We start from the raw sequence: 21,614 nt of genomic DNA on the forward strand, positions 1-21,614 counted from the left end.
ACTTCAAAGGAATGCAGTAAATGTATGGTGACCATGATGCACAGGCAATAGGACATATAAAAGCGACTATAACATTGCTCTTTGGATGATATTGTGTAAGGCTGGATAGAGTATGAAATGAAAGCTGTATCTAGAAAGAATGTTTATTAAGAAAGCTACATAACCAACCCAAGAGGGGAAAGTTGGTAAAGCCAGTGGATAAAACACAAACACATGTCTTTGACTAGCCCTGAACACACTATAGCTCCCTGTATGACATGACCTGGGCACATATAAACTGACCACTGTTTAAGAAATGCAAGCAACACATCCCCACTGGTATTCATTAATGTGAACTGAATTGTACTACTACTAGTTAACCGCATTAATCTATAAGAATATGTTGTTTACACTGATTATTTCCTTATTCACATTATGACTGCATGTGTGACGCACATGTAAACGCAACCTGTGACATCCCAGCAACAGATAATATGTTTTCCTTGGAACTAGACCTGCACAATAATAGTAATAATAAAAAAGAAATGTGATTGCAATTTAAGTGGCGATTTTAATGGGTAGGGTTATTTTTGCATATTATTTTATTGGAAAAAATATAATAATGGCAATGACGTGATTTTTGCTGGGTTCTTCCTATACGTCTGGACTATGAGTTGTATGCCAGGGCGTCTCTGTCGCACCACAACTCTTCATTCATAACTGTATATTGTGACACATTTTACCTTTATAAAAAAAAAAAAAAAAAAATTACACATCCTGCAATTTGGATATTGCACTTGGCCATATTTCAATACTATCTAAATTAACTGTGCAGCCCTACTTGAAACATTGTTGCAGTAAAGGGTCTAGAGGTCCGTGGCTCCTGTATGTGATTATGAGAGCATATTTCTCATGTGTGTATTTCATACCTTATTAAAGACCCAGATCTCTCCATTAACAGTGGGCCGTGGCACCCCATGGCCGTTGTAGTGGAAGAGGACTCGCTCCTCTTTGGCGTTGCGTCTCAGCGACGTGCACAGCTTCTTAACCTCGTCCACCGTGGGGTCCAGACTCTGTTTGTAACGTGCCTGGAAAAACAGGAAGGAGAAGACGAACACATCAGCATGATTGTTTTACATCAGAAACTAAAATTTAAATTGTTACATCTCTCAAGCTTGACATTATATGATGTACTGTTTTCCATTCTATCATAACATTTGACCATTTTGTTTAGGTAACAAAAGGCATTTAAAGGTTTAATAAAAACACACATTTACACGATGACCACTTATCCTGCCTGCAAATCCAAAGAGATACAACGAGAAGAGCAGGCTGAGCATTACATCCCTATTCATCATGGTAAATGATGCAATGCCTGCTGGCATTGGTGCGGGTTAAATAAATATAACATATAGCAAACAATGCCATGGGGAAAGAGATATGCATGTTAGAATACAAAGAGATGCACAACTATGAGACACCGGGCTGGCGGGCCAGGAGGGGATCATCACACTGGTTCTCTTTACATATTTCTTTATGTTGTGTGCGTCACAATGCTCCACATGAGAGAACACCAGAGTCAAGATGATCTAACAAACACACGCTTTTAATCAGAGAACTCTCTGTGGTCGATGATGACAAAACAGGCAGGAGAACCGACTTTCTTTGAGGACAATGAAACACACTCTTACATCATGGTTGTTTATAATTTAACTAGGCCTCTTCGCTATGAAGAAAAAACACTGGATTTTTCTATTTGACATGTGACATTCTACATTTTCATACTAAAAGGCGCAGTATGATGTAATTGTCCATTGAGTTGAGTAAGGAAAACAGTTTGACATGTCAAGCTGACCTGCGTTCAGCTAAGAGATAAAGGACATGCTTTATTCGCTCAAGATATCTGAAAATTCAAGGAAACAACCAAACAATGGAGGAGAGAGCGACCTCTGCAAACCAGAAAGCCTCATAAAGCAGAGCTTTGCTGGAGCTGCAAACTGCAGAACAGACAAGGTCACAAATAATTTTTCTCTTGCAAAATTAAAATAACTCCTGTTCCACTCTTCAAACTCAAGTTCACATTAACTTCAGCTATGTTGTAATGCATATCTGGCATGTCCTACTGTAACACTTACTGTGTACAGGTTCTCATCAAAAAGCACTCTGAATAGGCCAACAGTGACACATAAAGACAAAGTGACAGAACTAACCTGAAGAGATATGACCAGTGAATTATGGAAGCAGATGCTTCTACACTGCAGGTAACATCCTATCATGCTCTAAAATCAGCACAGTTTCAAAATAAGAGTCACCAGTTCAGTATCTGACCAAATGTTCTTCTATTCCTGAGATATGATGTTGAGTAATGTCGACCCTTGACCTTTTGGATATAAGATGTCATCACTTAATCATTTAATGCTATTGGACATTTCTGTGAAGTATTGTCATAATTAGCATATGAATTCTTGAGTTTTGGCTGACAACATGTTTTATGAGATCACACTGACCTTTGACCACAAAATTCTTATCAGTTCATATTATTTTTATATTTTTATATTTGAAAAAAAAAAGGGAAAAAAAATCCTTTGAGATTTCAGCCTACTTTTCCACTAACGTTCTTCCAGTAACACTCGTTGACTTCTTATTTATCCACAGAACATTTTGTTTTGGAGCATAAAAAACATCTTGAGATTACACTCTTTTTTGCATGCTTATAGCTTGCACGCCATCTACAGAGGCCTGCACCACAGTGTCTTGTGCTTGTATAGACAAAGCTTAAAACTAAGCAGATGTTACATTACTGCATGTCACCCGACTTCGGGCCTAAATTGGTTGCGTCTGACTAATTTTAGAAGTTGGCGGAATTTCCAACCCAGTCTTAGACGTCAAAAACTGAGCTTGGTCAGTAACTTCTAGTATCAGACACTGACGAAAGTCCTTTCGTATTTCATGTTTAATGGCCCCCAGCAGCGTCGGGGGAAATACGGTGGGACAACAACAAAAGTTAAAGCAGTGGAAGTCTGAGTAAGGCGGGCATTCAAATTACACTGCACAAAAGCAAAAGTGGGGTTTTTTTTGTTTTGTTTTTTTTCCATCATGGGGCTATCTGTTTATTTTTGTCTATTGGAATATTATTTATTGTCAATGGTCAGAGCCAACTGAGGATTCCATGTTTAGGTTCAGTGTGAACTGACTGTAACTAGTCATTCCATTTTAAAAAATGTGAGCATTAAAACTGCATGTATTTGCTGTGCAGAAGGAGTGGTAAAAACATACAGCGTGCATTACAAGATCACAGCAGACCAATGAAAATGCAGTGTCTATCCAGCCTTAGACAGAGCTCCTCACCACCATCATAAAAATATCAAAAGAGGGAGTATGTTTTAGAAGAATGCTTTTCTTCACTCCAGTTCAGTTCCCCAGGTTGGAGAATCTCACATTAAGGACTGAACAATACCTTTTTAAAATACTTAGTTGGTTTTTCCATGAATTTAATAACCATATGTATACTGTATGTTTATCACTTTGTACCATCCAGTACAATCGTAAATTATTTACAATACACTTAACCAAAACGTGTAGCCTCATATATTTCACCAAAAAACTACAGTTACAATATATTAGTGAGCTGTTTGTTTGTTTGTTTGTTTGTTTGTTTGTTGGATGCTTTGTGCGTTCTGTTTTGAGCAGCACAAAAATAAAAAATCTGACTCAGTTCTGAAGTGACTAAGAAGCTGGCAGAGCTGGAAGAGACATTTTGTTTGCAATGATTCAATATTATATTGACTCAAACAAAGACGTGCTTTGAAAGATGTCAAACCTTTTAAAAGCCCTTTCACATTTTTGAACAATAATGATTTAGCTGAAAAAACTCCAGGCATCAAACCACAGGGCTGATAGCATTTATAGGATACTTGGTCTTAATTTGGAGAAACACAAATTCAACAAAAGCAAGAGTAATTTGTGGGTAAACACGGACGCTTTTACACTTCAGAGTGTGAACTTTAAACAAGCTGTTGATAGTAGGGAGGGTATAAAATATGACACAATATAGTAGCAGTTCTGCAAACCTCTTGTATAATGCTGTTTTACAAATCAGGCAGAGCAGAGCTTCTTGAGTGCAGATTTGAAGCAGATATATTCTACATATAAACAAACACAAAAACACACAAAGCAGAGTCTGAGGTGGTGCACATGTTGCTTTACTGCTGTCAACTTGTGTTCTCTGCCACCTGCTGCTTACTTTAGATCACACTTCACCAGTCTCAGTGATTTTATAGGAGTGAAGTCAGTGTGAAACTCGTGCCTGTAGCGGCGCGCGCGTGTGTGTGTGTGTGTGTGTCTGTGTGTAAATGCTGCTCAAGAAACTTTGAAGGAGTAACAGTAGGAGATAGAGGACATGTACATTGTTTGTGCTCTTTCACTTCATTAAAAAAAAAGTGTGTTTGTGTGTCTGTGTGTGTGCGTGGATGGAAGGGACACAGAGGTGTCAACTAGTTATGCAACAGAAAATCGCCCGGTTAGACCAGTCTGAATCATTATCACACTCACCAAGGCCCCACTGTTATATAACTAGCATGCCTTTTACCAGACAGGCTGCCTCCTGTCAAATGGCTTTGAATCACAGCACCAGCCATATTTTAGCCTCAACTTCTCACAAAACTTCCAACCACACAAAAACAGTAAGACAAAAGCACGACCTCCAATCTCCAAAGTTTTGGGGTAAGAGAACACTTCATCCAAGCAGCAATCTCTAAGGGCTGAAAAATAAAGCCAACGCAAGGGTGCCAAAAACTGCTGTTCCTTTAATAGCCACTTGAGGCTGGCTCCAGAGGCCAGTCAATCCCTACAGATCCCCATGTTAAAATGCCCAGCTCTACAGTAGAAATAAACATGTTTACAGCCTGGTACAAAAAATGATTTTGGTCTCTATAGCTTATTTCTCCCTTCATTACAACTGTACAGGGGTAAATTTTTACATCGCTCACATTTATATTTTTTTGAAACCAAAAGTTATACATATTTAAGGACAGACTGCTTTGAGTGACAGGTTGTCAGCTTCTCAGTCAGATCCACCCCTTGCTTTTCCACAGTGCCAGCCTGTCGCCCAAATATTGCCACTTCTGGTTCCGGATAACCAAGATGGCACCAGCCGAAGTGCCAAACTCAAGGCTTCAAAACAGGAGTCCACAAACCTACCATCATGGTAGTTACCATCCATTAATTTTCCAGTCTACGAGTTTATCTAATAAATTAAAGATGTGATTGTAGGAATAAACACAAACCCTAACAATTCATCCATTAAAAACTGCCTTAGGCAAAAAATATCCCTCATTATTTACCTTAAATACACAAAGAAGCAGGGCTGTATTTGAAACCAGCTCATATAGGAGACAGGTCTTTAATCTTAACTCCCCTGTTTGATAACAAGTATGTTTTATCAGATTTTATAAGAATTTCAGCTGTTTTCTGATCGGCTTCAATTTAAAACAGCTGATAACGCTGTTTACCTTTAACACAAACTCAACATGTCTAAAATGTTTACATGTCGTCTTGATAAATTCAGAATAGATTGCCCCAGGACTTTTTGTAGGCCAAAGTGGAAGTTCACGTCTTCCTGCTTCCTTTGTCAAAAAGCCTATGGGATTTTTCCATTGGATTTTGGATTCCTGCAGAAAATAATCTCTGTGGCAAACAAACATTTATGATACTTACACATTCTGCTCAATTAGATAATCTAGTCCCCTATCCCTGTAAAGACTGATGAAACGTGGAAAGGGCGAATGGAGGCCAATGTGTGTGCGTGTTGGGGAGCGGGGGCGAGGGGGTACTATTAGTGGCCAATGTGTTTAAAGGGGGGAGGTCTTTGGATCAATCGCGCACATCCACAATGTGGTGAAAGTTTCACTTTTGCTTATCGCGACTGAGAGGTGACGTGAGCATTGTAACCCGCAATTTCCACATACTCCGTCTGCGCCGCGCAGCGTAGCGCCGTGCACTGCGTAGCAGATACGCTCCCATTCTAGTGAATAGCTTCATTTCCACAGTGCCACGGCACATCACTTCGTCGGAGATACGTGCCAGGTCTATTTTTCAGCGACTGCACGTCCATAGCACGTCAAGCCACATAGCTCAGATCGCACCAAACCGGTAAATTTCAAAATACAACACAATGCACGGACTACTGATTGTAAACTATGATAATTATCTTGAAGGTTGAACTTACCATTCACTCCCAAAACTCCTGCAATTTCACTGCACGTCTTCACATTCCGGTTTGTATCCTTGTAGAAAGGATGTGTGGTGTCATACAAAATACTATGGTTTTCCACTTCAACAATGAGTTTCTCCTTGTCCATCTTTCCTTAGACCCTCGCACTGACTGACAACCTGTGTGACAGGATGTGACATGATTTTTTTTTTTTTTTTTTTTTTTTTTAAAACTGATAGTTTACAATCCGTAGTCCGTGCAGTGAGTTGTATTTTGAAATTTACCGGATGCTGTATGCACTCCGTTTCCGGTTTGGTGCAATCTGAGCTACATGGCTTGACGTGCTACGGACGCACAATCGCTGAAAAATAGACCTGGTGCGTATCTCCGACAAAGCAGAGCGTTGTGGCGCTTCAGGGATGTTCCAGAGACGCTGTGCAGTGCGTGCTGTGGAAATGAAGCTATTCACTAGAATGGGAGCGTGTCTGCTTATACAGATAAGCGGAGGACGACGAGACGAGACGAGACGAGACGGGAGCGTGTCTGCTTGTTGGGTTGAATGTTTATTTCTTTTATGTGTTGCAATAAATCAGAGCTTGTTCACTTTAACTCTGTATTAGCTGTGTGTCATGTGCTCCTGAGTTGAATCCTAGAAGAGATAGGTCCAAATATCTTAAGGATCTTAGCTTACTTTAAATTCAGTCGTGGTTAAGTACACTGTGTTACACTACAAAAACAGCTGAGTAAAATGATTGGAATAAACCTTGAATAACATCACTATTTCTGTTGAAATTAAAAGCAGCAGACAGGTGAGTATAGCTTTGCTATCTTTGCACAGATTAAATTAGCACTATGGAAATGTAAATTATGTCAAATGTGTCCTATGAGCCATTACAGTGCAAGTTAGTGAACCTCTTCTCAATGTTTTTACCCAGCCTTTATCAGCAGCCCGTCTTTATTTGCTCACCCTGGCCATGGCTCTGAATTGAGATCATATGAGACTTACTCAGTATTTCTATACCAGCTTTCACTTGAGGATTTCTACGATCATACAGTTTACACCAGAGACAACCTTCCTTTTAAGAGAAAGTCTTCCCAAAGTTCTAAAACGATTAATATTACAATTTTTCCCATCATGTTAGCTGTATCTATGACTCTTTGAGCAACACAGTAATTTATGATCCTTGGTGTTTAAATTCTACAGCTGTGTGATTATTATTTAAATGCTGCTAAGTCCTAATTATTAACTGTGATTCGTCATCCTGATTTGTGGAATACAATCATCACTTGCTCATTGTTCTTCACATCACACATCCTACAGAGGCCAAACTGAACAGACCTTGATCAAAGATGCCATGTCTCAGCTTCCCGTATCTGGATGAGTTTGAACTGTGGTGAGATAGCGGAGCTGACAGGCTGATTCAATTTGGGTATAATCAGATCGGCGCGTCTGAATGCTGAGAGACGCAGCACTCATCCCAAAGATATCAAGTGGTATCTTGAATGGCATAATGGTGTTAGAGAGGAACCTGCAGTGATGGAGGTATAGCATTTGAAATCAGAGCTCGTATAGAAGGGGGTGGGGGTGGGGGTATCATTTTGGAAGAGGAGAGCTGAATTAAATGAGTAAAGAGAGAAAGAGCTGGGAAACAGGCAGGTGGGCAAGTGTTTACACTCTCCTGCTTGTACTTGTTATTTCAGAAGAATCCCAATTGTATTTAGATGCTTTACCAAAGCTTTTCATTTACATTCGTGACAGTCGGGCATAATAAATTCAAGTGGCACAGAGAGATTAAGACAGATTCATATTTATGAGCAAGACACCTCCGAGAGTCCATTTAAATTTACCAATCACAATTTTCTAAGAGAAGGAGGCTCGAGTTTGTGTGTGTGTGTGTGTGTGTGTGTGTGTGTGTGTGTGTGTGTTCACTCATTTCCTAACATGAACCACCTTGACCTGAGGGGGGAGCTCCAGCCTCCTGTGGGGACCGAGCACAGGTTGAAACAAACTGCCGCTGTCTGTCTGTGGCTTCTTTACCTCACGCCACCCCCATAAAACACCTCCATCATATCCATCAAGGCCACAGGAAACAAACTCTTTTTAAAGGTGTGTTCTGTGCTTGCTCCTTCGCCATTTATCATCATGTCACATCCTGAGAACAGGCGACCTTTTCAAAGTATCGAAAGCATTCAGGATGCAATTAAAATACAGACTGTTAAGCTGTAAGGGGCATTGGGAGCCTCTCTGGCTGTCACACACATCAGGCTACATTTTAGACAACAAAAAAAGGAAGTGACAGCAAACAACTGGATGCAAGTTAGAAAGTCTTGCAACATTTCAAGTTACCGTCACGTTAGGACTCTTATTTCTTAAAGGCAAAATCAGCCAGTTTTTGCATCATTTAATCTCTGTTCTTCACACTAGAGACACTGATGGAAAACTGATACTCAGAAACATTAACTTTTAATATGTTTCTCAACTTCATGTTTCATCATTTAAGACAGTGAGTGTTAAATTACCTGAAAGGGATAGTTGGTATTTTTTGAAGTGTGGTTGTATGAAGTACTTATCCATTGTCACTGTATTACATAGAGTGGTGGTCAGCACTTTCCCAGTTTGGAGAAGCAGGCAGGAGTCTGACATAAAAGCGAAGCAATATACTGCTGTGGATGGGGGTCACAGCAAAACAGATTTTAGCTACCTGAAAACATCAATATCAGTTTAAGTGCACACTATATTCAAAGCAACACAATGGAGTTTTTGAGCCCTCAAAATATATATCCAAGACCCTTGTGATGGTACAACAACTCACAATAGGTTGGATGACACCTCCGTCATTGCTTGAGAGCGTCTGTTGCACTAGCACTGGCACTATGCAGTTTCAGGGTTCGGGGAGAAACCCGGACACAAAAAAGACTACAAAATTTGGCTGCTTTACGGCATGTGTCTTATCCCCCTCCTCTCTTTAGAGTAGCATAGCCGAACCAAGGTGAACGAAGTTAGACGTGGTTGTCATGGCTGAAGCGACAAAGAAAAGGAAGAAGGTGAAGGTGTTGTCTGAGGAGACAAAGAAAAAAAAAACGGGAGAGCGATAAAACAAGAGCTCGAACAAAGATTAATATTGGCCCGGCTTTCACACGCTGGCGAGAGCTGAAAGAGGAGGAGGGATGCCCGACCAATGGTGACCTGGCGCTGTTACGGCTGTTACCCTCTACTGAGGAGACTCACTGTGTGCAGGTCGGCTGCCTCAGGTAGATTTTAAGATAAAGTGTTAGCCTACATACAGACAGCTTTCATTTTAGTTTGTCTTTAACACTTTGCTGTTAGCACCGCAAGCGCAATGTGCTTGTGTCGACCGTGATCGTAAATCATAATAGCGGTGAATGAGAGACTGCGGACAGACCAGATTGAAATATGGCTTTCTACATGCTGATCACATGTATTGATAAAGTATTGGCTTGGCTGGTAGAGGTTTTATCGCACTTACTCACAGTAACAAGCAAAACTGTTGTCAACTAGAGTAATGTTTAAGTTATATTCCCTTCATCTGCACCGCGGCCTCTCTGCTGTTGTCTGACTTCACTCTGTTGAGTTTGAGTGTGAGTGTGTGTGTGTGTGTGTGTGTGTGCGTCTGTGTGCGTCTGTGTGTTTGTGTCTGTGCGTGCGCGCTGTGAGGAGGTCAGCCCTGATATGCAGAGAGCAACTCATTTCTGAGTTTCTAAAATGAATAAATAAATAAAGCAATTGGCCGAATCATGTATGTACAAAATGCTATAAGGCTACTTTACCTGTTCTGAAGACATGATGATCGCGCATTACACGGCCAGCTTCAGGAAGTTCACTGGTATCGTTGGCTTGTCAACAAATGCACGCGCATAAAGATTTTTGCAACAGATGTAACAGACAATACTGGTGTTTGTCTGTAGGGGGACCCTGTGAGGTAAAAAGTGCAATCCTCCATTGCGTTGCTTTAAAATATTTTCACCGCTTTACTCTGTCATTAGACGGCCCTTTCCAACAGGCACCTGAACTGAAACAGGAGCTGCTGGTCTCCCGCTGCCTTGATCAGTTAGTTTGTAAGTTTCATTCTGTAACTTTGGTGTTTTAAAGGGTTACTTCAGATTCACCATTCATTTTTTTCTTTAATTCAGTCATTATCCGTAACTACTTATCCACTTAAGGGCTGCAGGAGAGCTGGAGCCTATCTCAGCTGACACTAGGCGAGAGGCTGGGTACACCCTAGACAGACTGTCAGACATTCAAAGGACTGACACATAAAGACAGACAACCATTTACACATTCACACCTACGGCATTTAGAGCAACCAGTTAACCTTACCTGCATGTCTTCTGATTGTGAGAGGAAGTCAGACAACCTGGAGAAACCCCACACTGACATGGGGAGAACACGCCCTCACTTGCTGTGAAGCGACAGTGCTAATCACTGTACCAAAATCACAGAGACCAGCAGCTCCTGCATTCTGCAAGCTAAAATGACTGTTTTTGTAAACTGAGTCTGGTGGCTTTGAAGAGAGAGGTGGCTGTCTGACGAGCAGGTAAAGCAGTGAAAATATTCTAAAAATACAGCGTGCACATAAACTGATATTTGAGGTCTTTTTTTGGGTGACAAAAATATGCTTTACTGCTGTGGACAGCACACAGCAGTACACTGCTTAGCTTCCGTGCCAGTACTCCACTCTGCTTCTCCAAACTGGGAGCGTGCCAACTGACATCTACTGTGGGTAACACACTTACGATGGATAAGTATCTCATACAACCCCACTTCAAAAAACCCAAACTTTCCCTTTAAGTATGCAAATTAATAACAAGGAGTAATATTTAAGAGCTTAATGGAATGCATTTCATTACTCCCGTGGATGCTGCAGTTCATTTAAGTTGAATGTTAAATAAAACTCAAAGGACATGTTGAGCTTGATGACAGTGACAGCGGCAGGCACTCTGTCAGATAGAGGAAATGAGTAAAGTCAACCTCTGACCTCTCAATCACCAATCAACATGTGAGTAACACTGGGCTTGTTTAGATGTAATGTACACCTACAGAGAGATAACAGAGAGAAAAATGAAAGACATGCAGGAAGAAGCAAAGTAAAAGAGGTGAGTTTGTTTCAGTATGTTTTTTACCTGATCTTACTGAGCTGATCTGAAAAAAAAAACAAAACACTCGTCTCTGTTTTTCCTAGTCTATCAGGGAGTGACATGACAAGAAGATTTGACTTATGAGATTCCCAAATATTCCTACCCCAACTAAATATCTGCTAGGGTCTGACCACAGCTTAAGGGTGCCTCTATGCAGCAGTGTGTGTTGCCAGCAGGCTACTGACCATGCGTCAGTATCTGACGAGTTGGGAGTAAGACTGGGCTATTCATTTTGGATCTGGCTCCTGGTTGGCAAATTACCAGGACTAGTTTACAAAACTCTTACACACCTTTTATCTCTCCTTGTGTTTTTATTAGCAAACAGCAATGTGAAAAAGATGTATGTAACACTGCATTATTAGCTGAAGGTGACTGTTGCTTTCGCCAGTTTACACGACACATGTCAACGCTGTAGCTAACTAATCTCTCTGTGATGGCTTAATGGTCAGTGTTTTCCATTGAAGATGATGCAGGCCACAGATCACTTGTGAGGGAAAAGGAACACAAACCTGGACCCTCCTACGACCATAGGTGTATTTTTGTTGTCCACCAAGACCAACAGGGTGGTGACTCTTCTCTATATTGTGTACATGAGCTACACTCATCACTATGTGACTGACAGGCAACTCAATCAGTGGACAGTTTCAGTCACTGATCCTTCAACATTAGCACTCTGTTTACCCACAGGGGGGAAAAAGATGAAAACTCTAATAAGTTTATTCTGGTAGGTGACAGTAAATCATCCTGAGCTTCACTGCGGTTGAAGGATTTATTTATCTTCTGTGGTGGTCATGAGGAGCTCAGACAGATATGAGCATTATTCAAGTCTGTAACTGGACGTCATTTGTCATAAATAACGATGGACATCTTCGAGTCAGAGTGAAGGAGAAAATGCATCCTGCTCTGAAACATGATGGGGGAAATGGTTGCCATGATCAGCAAACAAATGGAATACATTTGTTTAGCTTCATATATGCGTTATTCAATATATCAATGTCACGTAATGCCGTGGTTCATCTCTTTCATGTTCTTAGCCACACAAAATCTCCGGAGTTTACTTGCAAGAGGACCGAGACTGCCTTTGAGGCAGCCTGGGTGGACTTGTTTGAGAATGACATCTTTTGATCTTTGGACTGAAATGTTTTGGGGGTTTTTTGTGTGTGTGAATACAACGGTAACTTTTTTCTTTTGTTTATGCTATGGATCAGAGAAGGCATTCCAAACTGTGGCATATGGGTCGGGCATTATGGCAATATTCATTCATTCATTCATTTTCAGTAACTGCTTATCCTTTTAGGGGTCGCAGGGGGCTGGGGCCTATCCCAACAGAGATTAGGCGAAAGGCAGTGTACACCCTGAACAGGCAGCCAGACTATCAAAGGGCTGACACGCGGAGACTGACAACCATTCGCACCTATAGCCAATGTAAGCCCTGTTTCCACTGAGCAGTATGGTACGGTTCAGTTAAGTTCGGTACGCCTTTTTCCGTTTCCACTGTGAAAAGTTGTGGATGGTACCAATGGAACCGTGCCATACCATTCCCATTTTTGGTCACCCCTTTTTTGGGATACCTAGCACACAGATCTGGTACTAAAAGGCAGAGCTGTGAACACTGCAGAAAAAAATAACTTAGTACAGTGGGCTGACAGCCAGCAACTTTTAAGGTGGAACGTTTACTTGTAATGTTACTCAATGCATGAGTTGACGATGTGAATCCATCAGCACACCTTAAATGTCAGAGTGACAACTTTGACCATTCCATTAGTTTTTATATGACATACACCTTGAGTAATGAGTGGATCTTCAAGCATTTATATATATTCATTTCAACTGGTTTATGTGAACTGCATATATTCTAATCCTCAGTTGGAGAAAAAAAAAGCATTGAGGACTGCCTTTCCTGAGGGCCCTGGCAACACTAAACCCCTGAGCTTCTCTTTGAAAGACTAAAGCACAAACCCGCTATTTTTAAATATCCCATGGAGAGAGACTCTCATTGCAGCCTGTTTTATTTTGTTCTGAAAATGTCAGGGGGCAACCTCGTTCTGTGGACAATAAAAAAGGTGCAGACATCCTCTGTCAGTACGTTAACATGCACGCAGTAGTTGAGCTAGGCTAGCTTGGCTAATCAATCAAATCAGACTTTTCATCTTGTCTGAGTATACATGCAGAAGAGAAAATCGGATTTCTGATCAAGTACGTCTGACTCCGCCTCGACAGGTGGCACTGTGTCCTTTTTAATATAGTGCATACTGAACATCAACCTAGTTCCGGTTCTTGTTCAGAAACTTTTTTAAATAAATCCAGGTTTCGCTTTTTCCTACCATCCATAAACTGTTTAGCTCCTTTAGCTGTCAGAGCATGAATGCAGTTTCAACGTCCATCCAGAAGTGCGTCTTCTGCTTCTTGGTGGCCATGGTGTTTGTTTGTTTTTCAGGAAGTTACTGTACTGCTGCTACGTCATCTCCTTCTTCTTCTGGGTGAAAGCCCACCAAAGAAAAAGTGGTGCATGTGCAGAACGCCAAGTCCAACTCCAGTCGGACCAAGTGGATACATACAGCAATAGTTTGATTTTCAATCGAATTATCTAGGTGTGTAAGTCGAGCTACGGACAGTCCGATTTCAGTCGGACTAAGCTGTTTACATGCATTTAAAAGTCCGGTTTTAGTTGAACTAAGCCAATAATTCAATTTTCTCAAGCTGGGCGATATGGCCCTAAAATAATATCACAATATTTCAGGGTATGTTTGCAATAACGGTATTCTTGACAATATAACAACTTGGTTAAAAAGAAAGTATTAATTTAAGAACATAGAGTAACAAAATAAGTGATACAGTTTTACATGCCAACCTAACAGTTTGCCTTCAAACATTCCGTAAAAACTAAGCCAGCCAACACTAAATCACTGTGCAGCACTTATCCATATTAGCCAATTAGCTGTATCATTGCGCCAAGCGTACAGACATTCATGGATCATTGTACTATAACTTTTTAAGCCAGAGACTCTGACACACCTCCCACCTCAGAAACCACCAGTGAAAGTGCAGAGAGTGCGCCTAGCCACTCTCTGCACTTTCGCCTAGCCATGTTACAACTGCTGCTGACTTAGCAGCTATGGGCAAGCACAAATGAGAGAAAATGTTCAGAGAATTATCTCACGTGCAATTCAGTTTTATATAATGTATGTAGCAAGGGGTCCCTGCTCTGTCTCTCTTTAAACTAAGGGGTCCTTTGTCTCAAAAATGTTGAAGAGCTTTGCTATAAGACACAAGGCTCAAGGCTTTGTAACGTTAGCACCCACATTGAACCTGCTACATGTATTTGTCAAAAACCATCAAATATGACTTTTCATTGATCCGAAAAATGATGCTGTGACAACATGTGTATAAAGAACATACTGTGCTTATTCGTACAACCTCTCATGGAGCTTTGAAAATGAGTGTCAATGCTCCTAGTTGCACCTTGCCAATACTACAGGCAGTCACATCACAGAGACACAGACACTTGAACTGAATGGAATTTTGAAAAGGCTGTCACTGTACAATATGTGTTACAAGAGCACATTGAGCAGGTCTCTCACACACACACAGGCAAAATGTAAAAGTCAAAAACATGACGTCAGTGATGACATTGTGTGAGTCAGAATCTAGTCTAGGTCAAGGGAAAGAGTCTTCAACAGCCGACAACCGCTGATAAAAATGACAACTGGACAGAGAGAAATTACTTTCAATCACACCTTTGCTGATCGCTTTTACAGCACACTCAGGTAGATCAGAGTGTCATCTTTAGAGTGGATTGATTGGACAAAGGGATTGTTTTAAAAAAACAACAAATCCACTGTTGTCTCGAAAGCTGTGACAGTGATACTACTGTACGCTACACTGAAGCCTGCCAGGCTTTTGTATTTTTAATAACAGCCGGTCATATTTCATATTTTAGGACATGGAGTATAAATTCATGATAAGCAATGCTGTTTTCATCCTGACTGCACAACAGTCGACCAGCTAATTCCCCTCACGAGGATCCTGGAGGGGTCATTGGAGTTTGCCCATCCAATCTACATGTGCTCTCTGTACTTGAGAAAGCTGAGATATCTTGTTCTTTGGGCTATGTAAAACCAGAATAAGAGCTTTGACAGCATTCTCGGCAAGAAGTCAAACTACTTCTCAGTGGGTGTTGGGTTCTGCCAGGCTTGTGCCTTGTCACAGATTCTGTTTGTGATTTACATGGATGAAATCTTGAGGGAAGCCATTATAGTGGTCTACATATTGTATCTCTGCTTTTTGGGGATGATGAGATTCTGCTGGCTTATCCAGACCATGACCTTGAGTGGGAGGGCTTGGAGCAGAGTGTGAAGCAGCAACTGGGAGCTTCAGCACCTTCAAGTTTGAAGCAATGGTACTCTGCAAGAACACAGTGGATGGCACCCTTCAGTGAGTTGCCTTCCCTAGTAAGGGACATCAAGTATTTTGAGTTCTTGTTCACGAGAGTGGGTAAGAGGAAACATATGATTGACAGAATGGATTGAGGAATGGTTTGGCATCAGCAGCACCACAGACACTGTACCAGACTTGTGTGGTGAGGATCATTCAATTAGGTTGATTAATTTATCAATCTACATTCTAACCTTCACCTGGAGCTTGTTGAGACCCGATATTAACATGCGTTTTGGTGATCCAAACACAGGTGGAAAGCCAAGACACATCACAGCTGTGTCTACCGTGTGTCTCCAGCTCACCATGTGTGTTCAGATTTTATTACTGCCTAGGTCAGTTACACGAAAAAGTCAAAGGGCCCCGCACACAGTTATTAAGTCGACACCTTTGCTAGCTGCTTGCAAGCATGCTAGTCACATTTGCTTTTGCATCAGAACAACTGTTGATATTGCTATCAGCAGAATTTAACACGTCTCTTTCCATAGGGCAAAATGATGATTGGTCACCTAACACTTCGTCTAACTCATTGTAAAATGAGTAAGTTATAGTGTTAGCAAGCTGTCATCCAAACAACCACCAGCTCCTGCAATGATGGTGCAATCCTTGTCTGAGACGCTTCAGGATGCATAAGTTACAAAAGATATGGTCAAAAGCGTCCCAGGCCACCACGGCAAGAGGTTTGATTGATCATATCGCTATGTGTCTTTAGCTTTCCATTTGTGATTGGATCACCAAGGATGCATGCTAATACCAGGTACAAACTGGGCCCTATGGTCATGAGATTCAGGTAAAGTCTGAAAGAATGAGACTGTGGAAACAGACATCTGAAATAAGTTTCTTACACTGGGTGTCTGGGCTCACCCTTAGACATAAGATGACAAGTTCAGACATCTAGGCTTGGGAGTAGAGCGGCTGCTCCTTCTCACTGGAAGATGTCAGATAGAGGGGGGTGAGCATCTGATTAGGATGTCCACAAGATGTATCCCTGTGAAGGTGTTACGGCATGTCCAACTGGGAGGAGACCACAGGGCAAATGAAGAACACGCTGGAGGGATTGCATATCCTATCTGGCCTGGGACCACCTCAGGATACCCCAACAAGTGCTGGAGGATGTAGTAGGATGAATGGGCTATGCTTAAGCTTGCTGCTACTGCAACCCAGAACCCAGATAAGTAGCAGCAAACGTACAGATGAGCAGAAGAACGGATGTTTAAATACACGCTTGTGACCCAGTAAACTTTTGTTGATCTCCTTTTGTTTTGTTTTTGACATTGTAGTAACACTGTTTTCATGTTCTTATATCACCTCGACCACTCGTCAATAATGTGATTATTAAAATAAAAATATATCTAAAAAGAAGTCTGATCAACAAAGAGCACTGGACATGAAGATGCTCTCTCTGCATTTATTCAGTTTCATTTAAGCAAGTAAAAAAATTGGCGATTTCTGTTTGCAAGGTATGAAAAGGGGAAACTCGAAACCCTATGGATTCCAGCAATACTGATCTGCAATTAGCCATGCCATCTGACCTGGAGAGGGGGCAAGCAAAAAGACAGTTTCCCTCCAGAGATCAATAACATATACTTATTCAAATTTAGCTGAGAAAGTACAGCCAGTTTGATAAATAGCAGGCTTGCGTGGTGGCAGCCATTTGCACAGTGACAGCAGTCCTGCTGGGGCCAGTGTGTCCGGACTGAGTCAGTTCACAGCAGGTCAGATGAAGCAGAGGGAGAGATGACATGTCTCATTCTTTCTGCCAGCACACACCTCCTGTCAAGACGACATTACCCATACAGCCATTTATCAGTCCCGAAACTGAGGCTTCAGAGGTGTGGATGATTGCACTTCTCAGGAGTTGCAGTCAATAACACCAAATAGACATTTTAAAAAGTGAAATACTCACCCAATGTTTAGCATGTTCTCAAGAAGGGAACAAATTGACCTCCCAGTGCTTATAACTTGGTAAAGATATAAAAGGGAGATATCTAATGGAACAGCAAAACTCATGACTGCATTTCTTCTTAATCTGTTCTTGTGTTTAAGACAAGTCTGATGCTTGAAGCGAGCAGCAGGAGTCAGAACACTGCTGCTGCAGCTGACTAAGTGACATGGGTTATGTAACTGGCAGAAGGTCCAAATGCACTAAGTGCTTGTGTGCTGCACGTTAAACAGTGAGAAAATACGAACAAGATTTCAAATACAAACTGCTTCAAACACAAGTGAACAAACTGTTTCATATGACTTTCTGAAAACAATTACTGAAATATATCATTCATCTACCATCTGCTTTACTGTTCAGACCACTAAATTTGTACAGAACATGAGCTGGGAAACTAGGGACCCAATAAAAGAACTTAGTTCCTGAAAACCTTTCTAACTTAGCTCTCTTTTACTTTGTCTTCACCCTCCCCCTAAGGGGTTGGTCAGCCCTGAGTCCAATACAAGTGCTAATTTGAATGCTAGGAAGAAACTTAAGCTTAGGTTCAGGCAGTCAGCAAAACACATTCCTATTAGAATTGTTATCAACAGCATGACTGGTAAACAGCAGAGAACAAAGGACACTCAGAAATGTTCATGAACAGCATACATGGCTGATTCAGTATCAGAATCAGGAAGCTGCATTAGATTAAAAGCTTTGTGAACATGTTATGTGGTGTGTATGTAGTGTACATGTGTGTGATAGAGTAGGGGCACCAAAACCTCGAAAGCACCAGTCCAATTAAAAGCTGAGTTCCGAGAAGCTCTCCTAGGTCTTTTGTGTTGTTAGTGTGTGTGTGTGTGTGTGTGTATTTGTAATTAAGTCATTTTGCCTTATCTGGGGCCGGCAGGTGATGAAAACTGAAACATGAGAAGCTCTGAGCAAACCATTCAGAATAACACTGACAGTGTAGTCGATATGTCTTTAAAGTGTGACGCTTTTCCCAGAAAATTTGCAAGACAATCCATTAGACTCAGGGGGACATTAGGAATTGAGCACAAGGAGATAAACAGCTGGTGACACTAATTCTCCAGCTAGGTGTCATGGAACCATTGCAGAAGAACGCACAACAAGATGATGTAATTAAAAGAGCCCCAGTCATTTAATAATGGATGTCTCCCAATTGTGCCACATAGATCTTATGTTTTCTTTTGCTGTTATTTTTTGTCTCTTCGTTGTAGTGGAAGCCTGAGTGTCCGTTTCAGCCACATGATTCATGTGTGTTATGATTTATTTACTAAATCAGTTTCCGTTACACTTTGTCACTGCAGTCCAATTGGACATAGACTTGACACTTGACCACCAAAATCTAATCAGTTCATCGTTGAGTCCAAGTGAATGTTTGTGCCAAATTTTAAGAAATTCCAGTTCTTGAGATACCACATTCATGATAATTAGACAGACACGGTCATAGCGACCTTTACCTTTGACTAATGACCACCAAAAACTAATCAGTCACTAAAGATCACAGGAAATAATCTGCTCTAAATTTATCCAAATTACATGATATACAATCACAGCATTCACTATTTAGGTTAATCATCAACTGGTCAATTGTTCTGTACTGTTATTGTGTGCATTAAATATGAAATATCTACAGTCTAAAATATGTCACTTCGTCAGGGGTCATCAATCTACTAAATGATAGAAAAGGTTGAAATCTAGGGGAATAAGCTTGTTTAAGATGATACAACTGCATGAAAAATCATGATGGGCTATTGTTCACCATTTTTGACATTTTGTAGACTTACCAAATAACAAAATAAGAAAATAATCAACTGATAATGAAGATTATCTTAAGTTGCTGCCCTCTAACCAAATATTAGACATGATACGATGTAATCAATTACTTTTGGTACCTAAAAGTTCAGGGTCTGTGTTTAACTGAGGCTCAGTCCCTACATGGTACATTTGATGTGGCTTTAAAGTTAATCAAAGCTGAACCTCAGCACTTTAAATTCATATTCACTGTTTTGTCTCAAATCTAGTATGCTGGCGTACAGAGCAAACACAACAAAAAAGTTTAACTGTTCAAATACTAATGGACTCCACTGTAACAAGATGGAGGTGACCACAGGTGAACAATAACCAGCAAATCAGCTGTAAGATGCCTTGCAAGTGTTCTAGTGGTAAAATGAGACTCCATGAAACTACAACACCAGAAAGACACTTAATTCTATGTTTGCTGTTACATGTGTCCTTGAGGAAGACGTGAGGACAGGGTCATCTTAAGATCTAAAATACATATACTTGAAATGCACGTGTGAATTTCTAGACTACTGTCTCTGTGAAGCCGTACAAAGAAGGCCAAACATTAGATGTTAAATTTGTCTCACAGTGCGATTGGAAACATTGAAAGCTTCAGTAAGTCACAGTAACCTGTGGTCCGACTGATGCACTGAAGCAGCTATTCTTAGCCCGAGCAGCCGGCTGCCTATTACAGTGCTCTCCTCCGCTCTAATCAACTGCTGCCCTCATTTCCAGCCACCTGCAGGGAGACTTACACCAGTTGGTGATTGAGGAGGGATTGGTACGGGCAAGAGTGCCACAAACCATTAGCCTGGAGACAGAGCTTAGGGACTGCTGCTGTCTCTGACTCTGTGTGATGTCGTGACAGTGTGTCTATGTACTTCTAATCTACTGAAAGTCAAATCTAAGTTTTATTAAAACCTTTTCATTATCACCCAGAGTCCTGATTTCAAAGGGCTCATCCTACAGCGGCCTGTAACTGATGATGGGCATAATAAAGTCATGACTTCCTGAAAGAATTAATAAGCTAAGGAGTTAACAACAATTCTTTATTAAAACAATCTAGTGAATAGGTAAAATGATAATGCAAGATGCAGTTAATAACAAGTTAGTCATTTGTCCTGTGACGCTGGATGGTTGCTCATAGCCACATCCTACCATCAATTACATCATCAGGTAGAATAATGAGTTATTGATATTGATAAGAGCCCAAACAAACCCGCACAGACACATTAAGCCATTTGTGTTGTGAGACATCCTGCTTAAAGCCTCGGTCAACAGCCTGTTTATGCTCTAACACAGCCAGCGTCATTTCTATATGTACATCATCCTACTGTGGCTCCTTATTGCAGTATATAAAAGTCAATATAACATTCAGGGACATATTTCTGTTAAATGTATTTACGGAGATGTAATGTACCAAAAAGCTAACATATCCTTAGAAATGTGTTAGTTTGTTCTGTATTATATGTATATGAAGGGGAACTCTGTAGCCTTTTGTGGCTCCAGAGTATGAAGTCTAATAAATTACTTTAAGTGATGTCACTTCAGACAGCATTGGTTGGGGCTAAGGACTGTTTAAACATCAAATATATTTGGGGGGTGTGGAGTTAAGGCTCATATATGCTCCCTTAACTTACAAAAATAGATGTGTTCATTTCAAAGTTTGAAAACGTCACTGCCCTCATATTTCCATGACTCCTTTATGATGGAACAGATACAGCCAACAGATGGCACTAGAGGGCAGAGTCAAAAGATTCACACAACAACAACTAACAAGACGACGTGGAGGAGGTTGTGATATTGTACCTTTAAACTGACATAACGTTATAGACAGCAGAGGTCGATGCAGCCATTAAATACATCCCGACATGTTGATAGAGAAGTCTTTCTAGCATATTACAGATTCATTCTGTTCTGTCATTATTCATATCTCTTCGTCGTCTACTACAGTGATATGTCGCTTGAAATACGCTATACTGCTGCCACAATCTCCAGTGGTAAAGCTCTTTTTCATGTGTATTCAGAAGCTTTCAGAAAACGTGCACAAATACAGACAAAATGAACACGGAGTACAGACAGTAAGCTCCCTCCCTCTCTGTC

At 40.9% G+C, this 21,614-nt stretch overlaps 1 protein-coding gene across 4 annotated transcripts in view; it reads right to left on the minus strand.

Moving 5' to 3' along the window:
• The window catches only part of rptor (regulatory associated protein of MTOR, complex 1), a 287,229-nt gene that overhangs the window by 183,108 nt on the left and 82,507 nt on the right, over positions 1 to 21,614 (minus strand). For all 4 annotated transcript variants that reach the window (XM_049571490.1, XM_049571494.1, XM_049571491.1 and 1 more), the window contains exon 5: positions 909 to 1,067. In XM_049571490.1, the coding sequence (XP_049427447.1) occupies positions 909 to 1,067 (159 nt within the window). The remainder of the gene's footprint in view (positions 1 to 908; positions 1,068 to 21,614) is intronic.

The sequence above is a fragment of the Epinephelus fuscoguttatus genome, linkage group LG3, assembly GCF_011397635.1.
Source record: "Epinephelus fuscoguttatus linkage group LG3, E.fuscoguttatus.final_Chr_v1".
Taxonomy (NCBI): domain Eukaryota; kingdom Metazoa; phylum Chordata; class Actinopteri; order Perciformes; family Serranidae; genus Epinephelus; species Epinephelus fuscoguttatus.